The sequence below is a fragment of the Phalangium opilio genome, unplaced genomic scaffold (genome assembly GCF_054372755.1).
Source record: "Phalangium opilio isolate 3A_F unplaced genomic scaffold, DU_Popi_V2 ptg000014l_1, whole genome shotgun sequence".
NCBI classification, from domain to species: Eukaryota; Metazoa; Arthropoda; class Arachnida; order Opiliones; family Phalangiidae; genus Phalangium; species Phalangium opilio.
Genome location: NW_028324149.1, coordinates 1,090,987 through 1,105,502, shown reverse-complemented (window position 1 = coordinate 1,105,502; position 14,516 = coordinate 1,090,987). Strand labels below are relative to the sequence as shown.

The window sequence follows — 14,516 nt, the reverse complement described above, 5'->3', positions numbered from 1 at the left end:
GTAAACCTTCAGGATATTTTGGGAAATCCTTCGGGAATGCTTTCGCGAACCGCGTGCCATCAATTTCGAAGATTTTTCTTGGTAGGAGGGAAGAGAGTGTGAGGAGGTTTTGGTGGTGGAGTTGCTTCGATGCTCGGCTAGATTTTCCCCAAACCCGCTCGCTCGCTCGCTCGCTCGCCTTTAATTTAATGATGTCAATATTTCTATTTCCCCCCTTTCACCTTATTTGGCAACCCCCTCTACCTAAGCTACCTTTTCTCCTTCAGCATAAAACATAGTGGACTAAAGGTATCGATCTGCTTCTCTTACTCCCACCCCCACTTTATCCTTTCCCTGCTCCATGCTTTTCCAAACAACCGGACCGTTCTTCTCTGCATACAGCAAGATTTACCAGAAGTTTATAAAACGAAGTAAAGACCCCATTCTCAGACTAGGTTTACGTCTGTGAAGTAGAATGGGCCTTGGTAGAGTCATCTCGTTTCATCTACCGTAGCAGCTGACATCACAAAATAGGCGTCGTATCGAAAAACACGTGGAAAGAATTTCCATAGACTATAGTGGGGAATTGCATTATGCAATTTGAATTTTCGACAGCTCCACGAAATGGTTTACTTTAGATAATGGACTCCCATTCAACTCTCTCTCTCATTTCGGTTTGGGCCTGAAATAGAAAATAGCCTGAAGCTTTTCTCTATAGGTTAGTCGTTTAACTATACAATCTGTAGAATGGACCCCAATGAAGCTAGGCTGGACTCTTTCACTGCCGCTACCAAATACCCTCGAGTTTTGATTCCATCCCAATATACTCCTTATCTTAAAGAGGCGATAGAGGGGTCAATGGGGGTCATGTTGTTTTATGGATTGTGTCAATATCAAGCAAATTTTGCTACAATTACCATGGATATCATCACACGCTCGCCTAGTAATGAGACCCAAAGATGAGTCCAAGCCAGCTTAAAGATCGGGGCGACACGAGAGGAGAACTCATCCATCCCTGCCCGATACAGTCCCCAACCCCTGACCCTAAACCCCCGGAACCACGCATCCATGAAGTCGATATTGGAGAACATTGTACCAGTCCCCTAAACATCGATGAATTCAAACTGTGTTCTCCTCTATCCAAGAGTTCTTCTTCGATTCTAAAAAAAAGTACGGTACTAGCCCTTTCCCTGAAGAATAAAGTCCCTCGGCAACTGATGTTTAGCAGTTAACAACCTTGAAGAAAGTACTATTTACCAAATCCCCCATGTTCGATTAGGGTTAAAAAGTCAATTTCTAGATTCATCGACCTTAAGAGGAAATCGGCTTAGAGACAAATTCACTTTGTAATGGTTAAAAATAACTTAATTTTAAGTTGAACCTTCTTATTATAATTCCAAAATCAATAACGCTTCCTAAGTCTTAAAAGTTATCCAAAAATTAAGATGTGTTTTCACAATGCAATTGAATTAAAGAAAAGCGCTTGCGGAGAAAATTCAATCAACAATCTTGGGAAATGAAAACACGTCTTAGAAGTCGAAAGAATCTAGGAGGATAAAGCAAAATGAGTCTTAACTAAGGTGTCTAAACTGGAAAAATAGAAAATAAATGCTTTACCGTGCGTCTCTTTTAGGGAGGTCGAGTCACGTGACCGTTATAGCTATGTGGGATGGAGGGGGAAATCATGATAACCTTACGAATAAGGCCAAAGCTTCAAGGTTGCCAGCTGCAACACAGACTCCTTTGAGAATAATCCTCCTAGAAAACTAAAAGTCTTCCATCATTCTCTCTAAGCGAAAAATAATTTCTATATGAAATGAAAAAGAACTTTGTGGAAAAAAAATAAATAATCGAAGTCCGAGCTACAGTCAGTTATTCATTGTCTAATAAGAAATAGAGTCCAAGGCTGGGGAGTAGCGTTTGTATCTACCCTTATCGCTAAGTTAAACGCTATTACTTCTTTCCTAGTGGACGAACTAAATAGATTTTACAAAGTTACAAGTCCCCTAAAAACTCAATATGGAATCCACGATCAGGAAATATTTTCTTCTGAATTTTTTTTATATATAAAAAAGTGTATAGTTTTTAAACTTTTCCACTAAAACCGTATCATATTACGTGCATTAACTTCAACTAATTTCCATTTCAGAAAAAGGGTCGACTCATTTTAAAAGTTATTAATAAGGAACTAGACTGTATCCAATTATAAAATACTGTATCTTTAAACTTAAATATACGCTTTAAAAGCGCATCCATTAAGAAATATGAAATATTCAAATATTTCCTCTTAATTTTAAATCGTAAGTTTAAGATCGTAAGTCATTAAGAAGTTGTGTTTAAAAATTTTCTTGAACACCAGAGAGTATTTTGAACAAGTGGACTTTGATAAAAATTCGAAATTAAATAATGTTCCTCCCAAATTTTGTAAACTAACATACCCTTTCCGAAATGGGTGACGAAACATCCTGTATGTCGCTCCAAAGACGTTAGATAATGCTTCGAAGATGCCAGTCCACCATATTATAATAAAAGGGTCTATTATTTCTGGTTTTCCAGAATGCTGTAGACTTTAGCACGCAGACTTATGGCGATATACTTACTCTAAAATAAACTCTCTTTGATCTCAGCTGCTGAGAGAGAAAGTTTTAGGGCATACTTAATATATCGCGTTTAAAACTTTGATAGGTCCTATTCTGGACATACAGATATTTTTTATTATATAAATTTTTCTCTGAATACTATAGCATTTTCTAATCATACTGCAAGGATCTATAGGTTCTGGAACGGGCACTGCTTCTTATAGAAGGAGGAGAGGAAGGGGGGTAGAAATAGCCCGGAATAACAGGCATGTATCGCGAAAAACTCGGTTTCGCTAAATACGGGACATTTATCAAGATGGGATCATTTGTTTCGTTTTTCTATCGTTTTCCGTGAAAGGGAAGAAAAAACTTGTAATTTTTTTTGGGTAGGAAAAAATATACATTTTTTTATACCAAGGCCTCGACAGAGGAAGCACTTTTTTTAAGAGCGTTCTCGCGTCCCTTGTAGTAAAAAGTAACAAGATTGACAAGGCAATACAAAGGCATTGAATAGATCTAACTTTAAAAGAAGATACGTACATTTTGGGGTTAAAGTTTTCTCGATTTTGATGCTAGTCTACAAGAGCGCGCCTGCAACTGCGATGACGTCGTTGGCACTACCACATTTCGGTGAATTTAAGAGGGATAGGTGCGGGGGTAAAACTGTGCCTTCCATCTCGCTTTTCCGCGCCTGCGCAGAATGTGTTTGGATACAGAGTGTGAGCAGAAACGACATGTCCCGATACTGACCGAGGTTTGCCTAAATGTTTATTCTTAATATTTTCAATTTTAGACGTGCGCATTATTATATCTATTTAGACCTAGAGATTAGTTGCGTTTATGATGTAGCTTTAGATCAAACGTAACTATTAATATTACGGTATTGAAGTATTAAGGGATCATTTCTATCCACAGTATCATTTCAATATCTCATAAACCTCTAACATTCCGAGGGATGTAGTTCCTTTCACAGGTTGGGTTTTGGCCGGCATTCGGAAAGATTTCTCTCTCTCCTATTTTTTTTTTTAGTCTAAACCTTTCACGAGAAAATATGGTTGAAATGATATAAAAATAACAGTGCGAAAAAATATATATTATTTTCGTACTTAGCTGGCAGTTCTGTCACCGCCGAGTAAAGCCGACCAATCGTAACTGAGAAATGAAATGGAAGTTAACGCCAGAACGTTTTATCCACAAACAAATGGATTTTACCAGATAGGCTAGAACTAGCCGCTTCGAAAGGCAGAAGGAGATAAAAAAATACTTTTTATAAACGAAAAATATCTATTTATATATTTGGTATAGCGAGAAATATCCGCATACAGCGACGGACGCAATTTAAATGATATATTTTGTGCCAAAAACACTTTGCGTTTGTTTGTTCGATCACTGGACTAGGGTTAGGAAGCCGTTTCCCCAAAGTTCCGCGAAATTTGGACTATATAAAATTTTCCTATTGAATAATATTGTATAATTTAGAATAAATAATTATTTTTCTACCAAATGAAAATTATGTAATTTGATAATTTAAAATCATTTTGTTTATGTACTTCGACAATTAATGCTTCAATGACTTCTTTCGGGTAATTAATTTTAGCGTTAGGTAAACAATCACGAATACAGAGAGAATAAAATAAATATTAACGAGGAAATTGGAATATAGCTGCCAGCATAAAATGAAAGAGAATTTGAAATTTTATGGAACCATTATAATCTATTCAAAATCGCCTGCAGTTCTTTGAATATTTGGTTCCAGAAATGTTTTTCGTTTTTTTTATTTTTGCAATTTTCCTTTTCAAAAAGAGAGAGAAAAAAGACGAGTCGCATTCAGCAAAAAGAAACAGCCCCCCGGTCTAAAAATACAATCACCATTCAAAAATATTAAAAAAAAATTACATAAGAAAAATATCAATTTTATTCTTGGATTGGGATGATGAGAGAACGCTAACGTTTTGGTAATTTGGTTATTCCTCTATAGTCCTGATTGCAACAACCGTCACAGTTCAGTATCGTTGGAAAGTGGAAAAGCAGGGTATGACATAGACGGAGGATTTCCCTGTTTATCTCTTAAAACCAACCAGAGTTCTGACTCTTAAAAGAAGAGGTATAGCGATAAGATAATTACGTCAAAGGGTCATTGCAAACATTTAAGGGCGCGCGTAATCTATCAAGGAATTTACCAAATGAGGAAAGAAGCACACTGTTCAACTTTGGTCAAGTGCAATCTACCGAAGACAAATAGCGAAATAAAGAGATCAAATACTTTAGCTGAAACTATTTTGCAAAGCTTGTTTTTACAGAAGTTCATTGATTGTAGTTTGAGTCAAGGTATTTCAAATCAGAACAAAGCCACTCACAGAGAAAATATAACCGCAGCAGCGCAATCTGTGACGTTTCGCATCGCGCAAGTCAGAAAGATTCTTTGGCGATAAGCCTTGGCTAGAAATCTAGAGTGTCACTTTTTAAGCCTAATCCCCAATTAAAAATGTCTCACGTGGTCAGCTCTGAGCGACTCTAACATAAAACGCGTCTATCCTAGAGACGCTTCGGATACTTCAGAACAAGTTGATCTATCCTTATCTTAGCGTATTATACATTTAATTACCGTTAAGTTGTACATTATTTCACGGTGTTAGCAAAGGCCTGCTTAAGCTATTTCTTCTCCCTGCAACTGACATCGAGTTTTACATCACCTAATGAACTTCCGGTCTACCAGAGACGAAATGGATGGATTGGTATGGTCTAAACGCCACGTTCGTTTGGATTTGCGGCGGGCTTAAGCGATTCCGGGGATACTCCGAGGGTATTGGTCGAAGCTCTGTTCAAGGATCACCAACTTCTTCATATATTTTCCGCTAGTAATGATTAGGACACCCCTTCCTCAACTACACCCGAGAAAAGAGAAAGTTTCTAATTCGTTTTCGTGGTCCTTGATGGACGACTACGGTTTTTTTCTCTTTCAGCTCAAAATTGAGGACCGAGAAAGAAAGAAATTTCTCTTTAGTAAGACTAATAGCGCTTTCCATTGCCAACGCTCGCTCGCTAGCTAGCTCTAGGCGCTGAACCAAAATTCTTCATCTTGTATAGATCCAAAGCCTATTTTAGCCTATTCCATCAAACGAACTAAATTGGTAAGGGGCATCGTATCGTCTAAAAAAAGGTTTGGTGGATTTTCACTCTTTGTTTTTAACTATTAACTCACAAATAAATGGTTTCAATTAAATCCAATATGAAGATCATCTAGATCCGTTTGTTGTAATTCTGCTAAACAATAGACGAATTTGATTGCAAAATATTTAGCCAATTTTACGAGATTATGATAAGGGTATGGCCAAAATCTGTAACTAAACCGAAACAAATCAAATTGAAGTCGTGTCATCTTCCCTTTAAGTCGGTAGAGATTGGTTTTCTAAAGGAATAGAGACGAAAGAAGAAATCTGTAGTTGCAATCTTAAAATGCATAAAATCCCCGTTCGATAAACGCATTATTCCATAGTAGAATAGAGCCATTTCGAGTCTATGATGGACTATACGTTCACCACTCCTTTTTGAATCATCTTAATGGTTAGAACGAGAAAATTTTCATTTTTACTTCTTACACCCCCTCCCCCTCTAGTCTCTCCGTCCGTCAGTCTTTTGCATGCTCTTAATATGGGCCACTAATTATCCGAACTTAAAAAGCATTTTACATACCAACCCTTTTTCAAATTTCTTTTCTTCTTTTACCCCGACATTTAGTTTGGAAAAGAGAGTGAAACCGAGGCTTAGCACCACAGCAATTCTCTTAATAAAAGGATATCGCTCTTAATAATCTAGGACATGGATTAATAGCAGAGTTTTAAGGCCCAATTTCTCGATTCGATCATTTTAGAGGGAGGAGTGGAATGGCCTACGCGTTTTGTTTAATAGGCGAGCAAGTGATAAGAGTAAAATTTAAGAGAAGTGGAGGAAGTAATATAATGTACCAGCTTTTGGGCTCCAAAATGGTTATAGGACCGAAATACAGCGCGTTCTATGGTTGATTCTGAGTCAAAAATATAATTTGATCAAATCTCCACACCATTTCCACTTGTTCATCTATTAAAGATACAAGAAGGTAGCAAAAAGAGAAGGCAAGAGATGATAAAAATCCATCCTTATTTATGACCATCATTTAGGGGAAACTGAAATTTTTCTTTACCATGGCGGATTTTTACGTTGACGGAACCAACGGGCTTTTTTAAAGCCCTGTTACGCAGTTTTTTGAAGATGGGCTAGCCTTAGTGACCACTTTTTTTCACCGGGAAGGACATTTCAAGGGAAAGAGGATATGCGCTGGATGACACGTTTTTACGCTCCAAAGTTTAAACGACTACAAAACTTTTCCCCGCTAACATTAAAACCGGTTTCATTTATATTTAAAAACGACCATAAAAAGATGCACATTTTTTTACCCTTTCTGCTCGATGGGCAAAATTATACCGTGATATGGCGTATCGACTATTTATTTATACGCATATCTCCTCATGTTACCAATTACAATCGTTAGGAGATGAAAAACTCCTAAACTAATGCAAATTTGAAATCAGAGAAAGTGAAATGACGTGTGATGCCTCAAAGCAAAAAAAAAAAAAAATAATAATAATAACAAAGCCCTCACGCGGTATTATCGGGGAAACACTTGCGTATGAACACGAGAGAAGACAAAATAATATTTACCACCAGGTTGCGCTACGAAATCTATGATAATGATGCCTCAAAGCATACCTCACTTTTTCTTATTCTATCCACCTTTGCTTATAATTCCGTAATAAACTTTGATAAGTAATATTTCTCTTTATCATTATGTTTTTCAGGCAACCCAAACCAACGGAAGTTGGGTCCAGTTTTTATGACTGAACCACCAAACCATCTAAGTTTCTTGAACACAACGGGTGTGACGGTGGATTGCTTGGCTTACGGAACACCGAGTCCCAGAGTAGGTTGGAGACTCAAAGACGGGATGCCAGCCGAAGACGTTCCCGGTTTGAGACAAACTCTCGCCAATGGCACCCTGGTCTTGTGGTCTTTCAACCCGAAACAATATCGTCAGGACATTCACGCGGCCATTTACGTATGCCAAGCCGAAAATGAAGTAGGGACCATCGTTAGCCGGGATGTCCACGTTAGAGGAGGTTAGTACGTTTAATAATACTAGTCATATGAGCTTGAAAGGTCACGGGGATCAAGATGCTGACGTTTAAAATATTTTTGACATCCAAGTACAGTAACTTTAAGGGAATACTTATTTATTGAAGGGCTTGGGTACGACCCCCTCTATGGTACACGATAGTAGTGACAATGGGAAAGTTCAAAGAGGGAGAGGCAATAAACAAACAGAAACGTACAAAAACGAGGTAGCAAAACAAAACAAAGCTAAAGAAAAACTAAGTTAAGTTAACCATGAGCTCTAGGGACAACCATACCCAAGCTTCGAGCATTACTGAAATTAAATTAAGAACGACCTTGATATACTAAAATCCTAATTTTCCTTGCTAATGGCTTATGTATCGACAAAGCACCGGATCAGTTTTCTTATCCCCCTATAGTATTGGGTTTATAAAACCCTTGAATTAACATCGAATTTGCAATAAAGGTCCACCTTACACCAACAGGCCATAACTCCACACCAATACGCTGACGTTATAGGCGAATTCGTAATATAAGTTTCTAAAATACATCGGTCCATATCTTAGTAAAATCTACGTAATTAATTATATCTCTTAGCATCCTGTATCGTATTAGACGAGGATATTTCCTTTAGAAAATGGCATGGTTTTAATTTCATCCAAAATCGCAACATATGGCTGTCTCTTCTTGAATTAATGAATATCTGAAAAGGGATTGGGATGGAACCACCACATTTCACCTCATTACACTACGCTCCCTTTTCCCGAATTTCACTCTGGTCCCCCTTTTAGGAAATTAGAAGCAATCGATAAGATAGTTCGGGGGGTAATGTTCTTCGCTTTCTTAAAGTAAGTTTCCTGCGAGCCATTTAAATTTCGAAAGATGCGAGTTGTATCGCGTTACGTACGTTGTGTTGCGTTGTGGAAATGAATCAAGTTTCTATTTTCTCTTAATTTTAGAACGCGCGAGAATGAACGCCATCATTTTTAATTCCCAAATAAGCCATGGAGAAGTAATATATATTTTAAATGGAATTTTTAAAACTCGAACGTCGTACTATAGCTATTTGATTTAAATGGTTTGGAAAATCAGGTTTAATACGAGAAAATGCTACCAATATCTCTCAGTAAAAAGAGGCCTAAATTAGAGTAAAATTAAGGACAAAATGATGAAATTGAAATTTACAATTCGGTTCCCTTGGAAATAGAAAAACATTACACCTGCTTGGTGGGTAGCTTCCCCTTGGATATGAATGTGCAGCAGTATAAACATTTCTGCAGGGGCCATAGGAATAACCTGGCTAGTTTTACCCCTAAAAGATGGCATCCACGCATTGTATTTTCAATTAAAATTGAATTGAGTGTCAACTCAGTGAAACTTACAACAAAATTAGTTGTACAATTCCCTGTAAGGATTTTTTTAATCATTACTTCGAAGAACCATTATCTTCCTGTTCTTCCGTCTCAGCTCCTGTTTCCCACGTTTCCTGTTCCAGGGTTCATCCTGGCTCTATTTTCCTAATATAACCTAACTTTAGCCGGGGCGGTGTCCCGGATACATTTCCAAGCTAGCTAGCATTTAAAACTCGAATGATTCCCGCGCGAAACCCTCTGCTCCATACTTTACCCGCATTTATCCTTGCTCTTGGTCTTCCCCAGCTTCCCTCATCCAATCCATTCTCTCCCTGGTTTTCTCCGTGACCATTTGAGCCAAATAGGTAATTCATCAGCGGCGGACCAGACGAAGAAAGAGACCTTTGCAGGGATTTTAAGGATTGAACCCTGGAAATTTTAGGGATTTGTACGCGACTTCCTCTTCTAGAAGAAATAGTGATCATTGGTTAAGAGTAAAATGTCGTATATTGGAAAAACAAGTCAGGTGATCTCATACACTATCACGTGATCGTAAACTACAGCTCGCCCCCATTTCTATTTAAAAACAAACCCATAGAATATTTCACTATTTTTTTTAAACTTACGACATTTTACGCTTAAACCGTTCAAATTAAATGGAGAGTCGGAGAAAGTCGTGATCATGGATAAAACCGGCGAACTTATATACAGGGTGCTATAAAAAATGTGGCAGAAGCGAAGTACAATGGGTTCTATTTGAGATTTTGAGTCAAAAATGGAAGTTCAATAACATTTTGCAGTAAGGTACACCATAAACAAGTTATGATTAGACTTTTACGGATGCCCCCTTAAATATATTAGCATCGTCTTTCAATTTATTACTTAAATTTAAGGGGTCATCCATAAATCAATCCAGTCAACACTTGCCTAAGGTATTCTTTGTTTAAAAATATTATTGAAAATTTTCCACTCAAAATTGATTTATTTTAGAACCGACTGTACTTCGGTATCTTACCACCCTTTATGGAACACCCTGTATATATCCTTGTACATACATAGAAATGGAATAGTAAAGGCGAAGGGAAAAGCAACCCGAAATGATGACGAAGATTTTTCCAAGCGTGTATGATTTGTTTGCGTAAAAGAGGGATGAGGATTGGACAAATTTCGTTCATCGAGGGAGAACTCCTCGATAGAGAACCCTTAGCCCGGGAAAATAAGGAACCCTTATAGCTATCAGAAACAAATATAGATACGGTAGAACAACCCCCTTATTCATATATAGCTAAGCCTAACGTGGCGCCTTTCCTTACTCATATTCGCGATGACTATGGCAACTTCCCCGAGCCAAGTTGGTCGCGAAATGATGAGTACTATTTTCCCCATCGTTGCCGTAGTACCGGCCAGAGAAAGCATCTAATCACCTTATCATCAATCCCTTATACAGAGGTGCATGGACTGCCCAGCTTACAACGCCTTTCCGCCAAAGGAAACGAAAATTCCAGTAAAGTAGTTAGGAATCTCCAGAGAGTGTTAGTCGTAAGGGCAGGTTCATTAATAAAATTGTAGAAAAGCTTAAACTTAACTAGAATTAAATATTTTATAATTTAGAAGCGGATTTCGATTAGGAAACCCCTACCCTACCATTTATCTAGTAACTGAGTAATTTAATCTCTCTTAAAATAACGGTTTTATGGAGTGTTGATATGGTACTTACCTAGCTGAATCATCATGTTTGTCAAAGTTCAAGACATCCTCGAAGATAAACATCTATTTTGCAGGCAACCATAGAGGCAAGACAATGAGAACGATTAGTTATTAATGAAATCATTATGAATTTCTTTTTTAGGTGCTTATCTTGTAAGCTTACCCATCTTATTTCTTTATTTAGTAGTGCCATGGTTTTTTAGCAGCAATTCGCAACACCAAAATTGGTAACTCGGATAGAGGTCTCGTTTTGCTACATTAGGGACGATTTCAGTGTCCTTTTGGGACGTAGGATGAGGCAAAAGGAGAAATAAAGCTATAGGAAACAGAAAATAACCCGGAATCGGGTAAGCTAGAAAAGAAAAAAAGAACCAAGGCCTAAGAAGCTAAGATCGTAGAATTGAGAGAAAATTCGCCGCGCAATCAAGCTATCAAACGGAGAGTTCAATATACTCGTGTACAAACTTAATCTAGCCTCGGTTACTGTTTTAATGTAAACTGGAGTTGAAATGAACTACGGAATCTGAGAGGATATAAAATAGGCCTGTATAGTATGGGCTTTTCCTTGGAAAAAGGATTATACAGCAGGCTTTATTTAACTTCTTATCTTAGGGTCTTATAGAAAATGCTTCCCAAGGCTTAATATCGTTTTATCCCCGTATTTTAGAACCACACACTGACAAATTCGTCTGGGTTATATGTTGAAGAAGCTGCGAGAGGTACTAGTACAGAATCATCGGCGTAAACGAATTTAAAATTCAAACTACAACAAAACGAAATCGGTGAAGATATAAACACGGATTACCCAGCTTGTTTTATTATCTTCTTTTATTAGCAGCGAGTTTGCCTCTTCCGGTGCAGCTTGGTTCTTTGTGTGTGCGTTGTTTTTTATAGTGGGGGCCAAATCTGTTGTTTTCCAACTAACCCCGATTAGCGATAAGTATTCGATCTTTTCTTTTAAGACGTTCTCAACCATTTACGAACTAGAACTAATTAGCAACATTCTTTCGAGCATCTTCATCTCACTTCCAACCTTTTAAATCTTATAATCTCCAACCATGGAACAATTATAATTTTTTTCTTCTTTTATTTTAAATTAATCCGAGGTTGTTTTCGAAAATTCCCTCAGGTGTGCTTGCCTAATTAGCTAGAGATTATATAGAAGATACTGACGTTTTCCTGTTTTAATAAAGTTAAAACTATAATCCCGGGGTCTTAACCGGCGAAAATAGCCATGCATGAAAGAATAAAAGAAATTGGGTAGCTAAATTTTACTTGAGGTTTCACGAGAATTAAGAAATTTATTTTGCATGGAGGGTTTTGAACTTTAATAAGATTTAAATCTTGGATATCAAGTGGAAACACTTGCGCAGAAAATATCTAAGGTGTTAAGATGATAATTAGGTAATGATAGGAGTTTGTACCTTGTTTATTGACGTCATCATGGCCCAAGCGTCGTGAGTTTACTAGAGTCTCCGCCCACATCTCGAAGTATCATCCTTACATAGCGCAGACAAGGAGTGAAATAATCCTTATAAGAATATTGTTTGAAAGACGAATTATAATCTATGTTGTCAATCAAAGCTTGGTCACGTGACAAACTAACTGCGGTAAACATCCTACGCATTGTTTAGACTTCTTAAAGAAGATCAATGTACCAAGAAAAACCTTGTGGTTTATATTTCTTATACCTGGATTCCAGGCCAAGCCACAACTGGATTCGTTTTGACGAGCAAAACAGGATTTAAAAGACTTAAAGGAAAACTTCTTTAAACATAAAAGAAAATAAGAGAAAAAGGAAACGTACTTTAGCTATCTGTATATAGGGGTCGGGTTTCTAATAGAAGTTTGATTTTAGAAAGAAAAAAAAAGAAAACAGAACAATGATTGTACACCATACCACGCTTTTGAAAACCGTTATAAGATGAAGTTGAACCTTCTATTCAGGCTTTAGTCTTATAAAAGAAACGAGGAAAAGAATGCTATAGAATATATAGGACCGTTAGCTAAAGAAAACTAAGTATGCTGAGACGGTAATAGTCTTGGCATGAAGCAACAAACATTGGATGTCCAAGACACGAAGTCTGCAATAATGTTCTTATCTTTTTCGGAAATATTCAGTTAGATAAAACTATCTAACAGCTTTGCAATTTAATTTATAAGAAAACCACGCCTGAAATTACAATATTCATTAATAGCAATTAATTTAACTAAGAAATCAAGCGCATTAGAATTATACTCACCAAAATTATATGCTTTGCAGCTAGACCTAACTTCACACGTAGTTAGAATATTATACCCTCTATATTTAATAAATATAAACAATCCTAGTACGAAATGATCTCTGAAGTTACGGTAGTTAGAGAGATATACTTCTAGATACGAGCTTTTAAGATGGAAGTTAGTTGGAAGATGGTAGGGCGGAAAACGACATCTGTTGCCCGCAATTGTTTTTATTGTTCAGCCCAAACACGTGCCAATAAATCCGAATAGAGAAGAGAAGAAGATCACGGGCTAAATGAGCCATCAAATGGCTCGAATGGCAGTCATCGTCAAGCCATACAGCAAGAAGCCCGAAGAAATGGCTACGGGACTGAAGGCAGGGAAGAGAAAATCGTCTTAGAATAATACGCGAGCGAGGCATGGAAAGGCAGAGTCCAAGACGCTAAGCCAACCGTGAAATACGAGATCGTCCGAGCTTCCTCGCTTTCTTTTTCTCTATCTACAGATATATTCCGAGAGCTCTCTTTATTCCTCTTTCTTCTGGAAGATCCAAGAAGAAATTCCCTCGGAAACATCTAGGTCGGATCGAGCAACGCATGCCATAATACCTTAGGAAATCCGCGTTCAACACGACGTACAGGGTATTAGGTTAGACGTCAATGATGTACTGGTATCGACAACCATATGGTTTCGACCATTTCAAATGTAAAAATTAAGCATCTAATAAAGCAGGTAGCGCGTGCGTCGCCATTGCTCTAGGCAACAGGGCTACGTTACAGACATCAATAACGCGCAACACCCTGTACATATCCTAAGATGATGGAAAGTAGAATCCGAGGATCGAAATTTTGACCTATATTTTCCCTAGAGATCTTCTTCTGGAACTCAACCATGGTCCTTTTTTTACGTGCACTTTATAGTACTTAAGTAACTTATCCATCCCTTTGAATTTAGATAACTGACATGCCTGGCTTAATGTAATACTTTCTAGGACTCGAAAGACGAAACCTTTTATAAATAATTCTAAAGTCACTATATGTCGCTACGAAGTAGAATAAAAAGAAAAGTGAAAAGGTAGATGCATGGATTGCATCCTATAGTTCGTCATCATCGTAGTATGATCTTCAGAAGATAAGTACATAATGGTAAAGTTAGTTGCCTTATCTTTGGCAGTATGGTCCACATTTACGTGAACGTCAAGGCATCATACTGTGCTTGGTGAACACTAAATTTCGCTTTCAACCTGAACTTTATAGGGTAATAGCTGTACCGTTACGTAGCTTTACCCCGATTTCTACATCTGAAACCTTTTCCGAGTGCATGCTTTAAGAATTCCATCACTGTTCAAAGGGGAGAGCCGAATACACTCAGAGCCATGTATGTCAGGTATACGTCTAACCAACCGAAGTACAGAGATCTCTCTATTCAGTTTAGTTTCGTGTCGAGTTGCAGAATCGTCCTCTTTTTATCTAAGTTAGAGAACGGTTTAGAGACGATCGTCTTTCCTTTTCATTTCTCTCTTTATCTC

At 37.5% G+C, this 14,516-nt stretch overlaps 1 protein-coding gene across 3 annotated transcripts in view; it reads left to right on the top strand.

Annotated features, from left to right (window-relative positions):
* The window catches only part of LOC149704978 (cell adhesion molecule Dscam1-like), a 75,384-nt gene that overhangs the window by 2,669 nt on the left and 58,199 nt on the right, over window positions 1–14,516 (top strand). For all 3 annotated transcript variants that reach the window (XM_089865119.1, XM_089865118.1, XM_089865117.1), the window contains exon 2: window positions 7,394–7,711. In XM_089865119.1, the coding sequence (XP_089721245.1) occupies window positions 7,394–7,711 (318 nt within the window). The remainder of the gene's footprint in view (window positions 1–7,393; window positions 7,712–14,516) is intronic.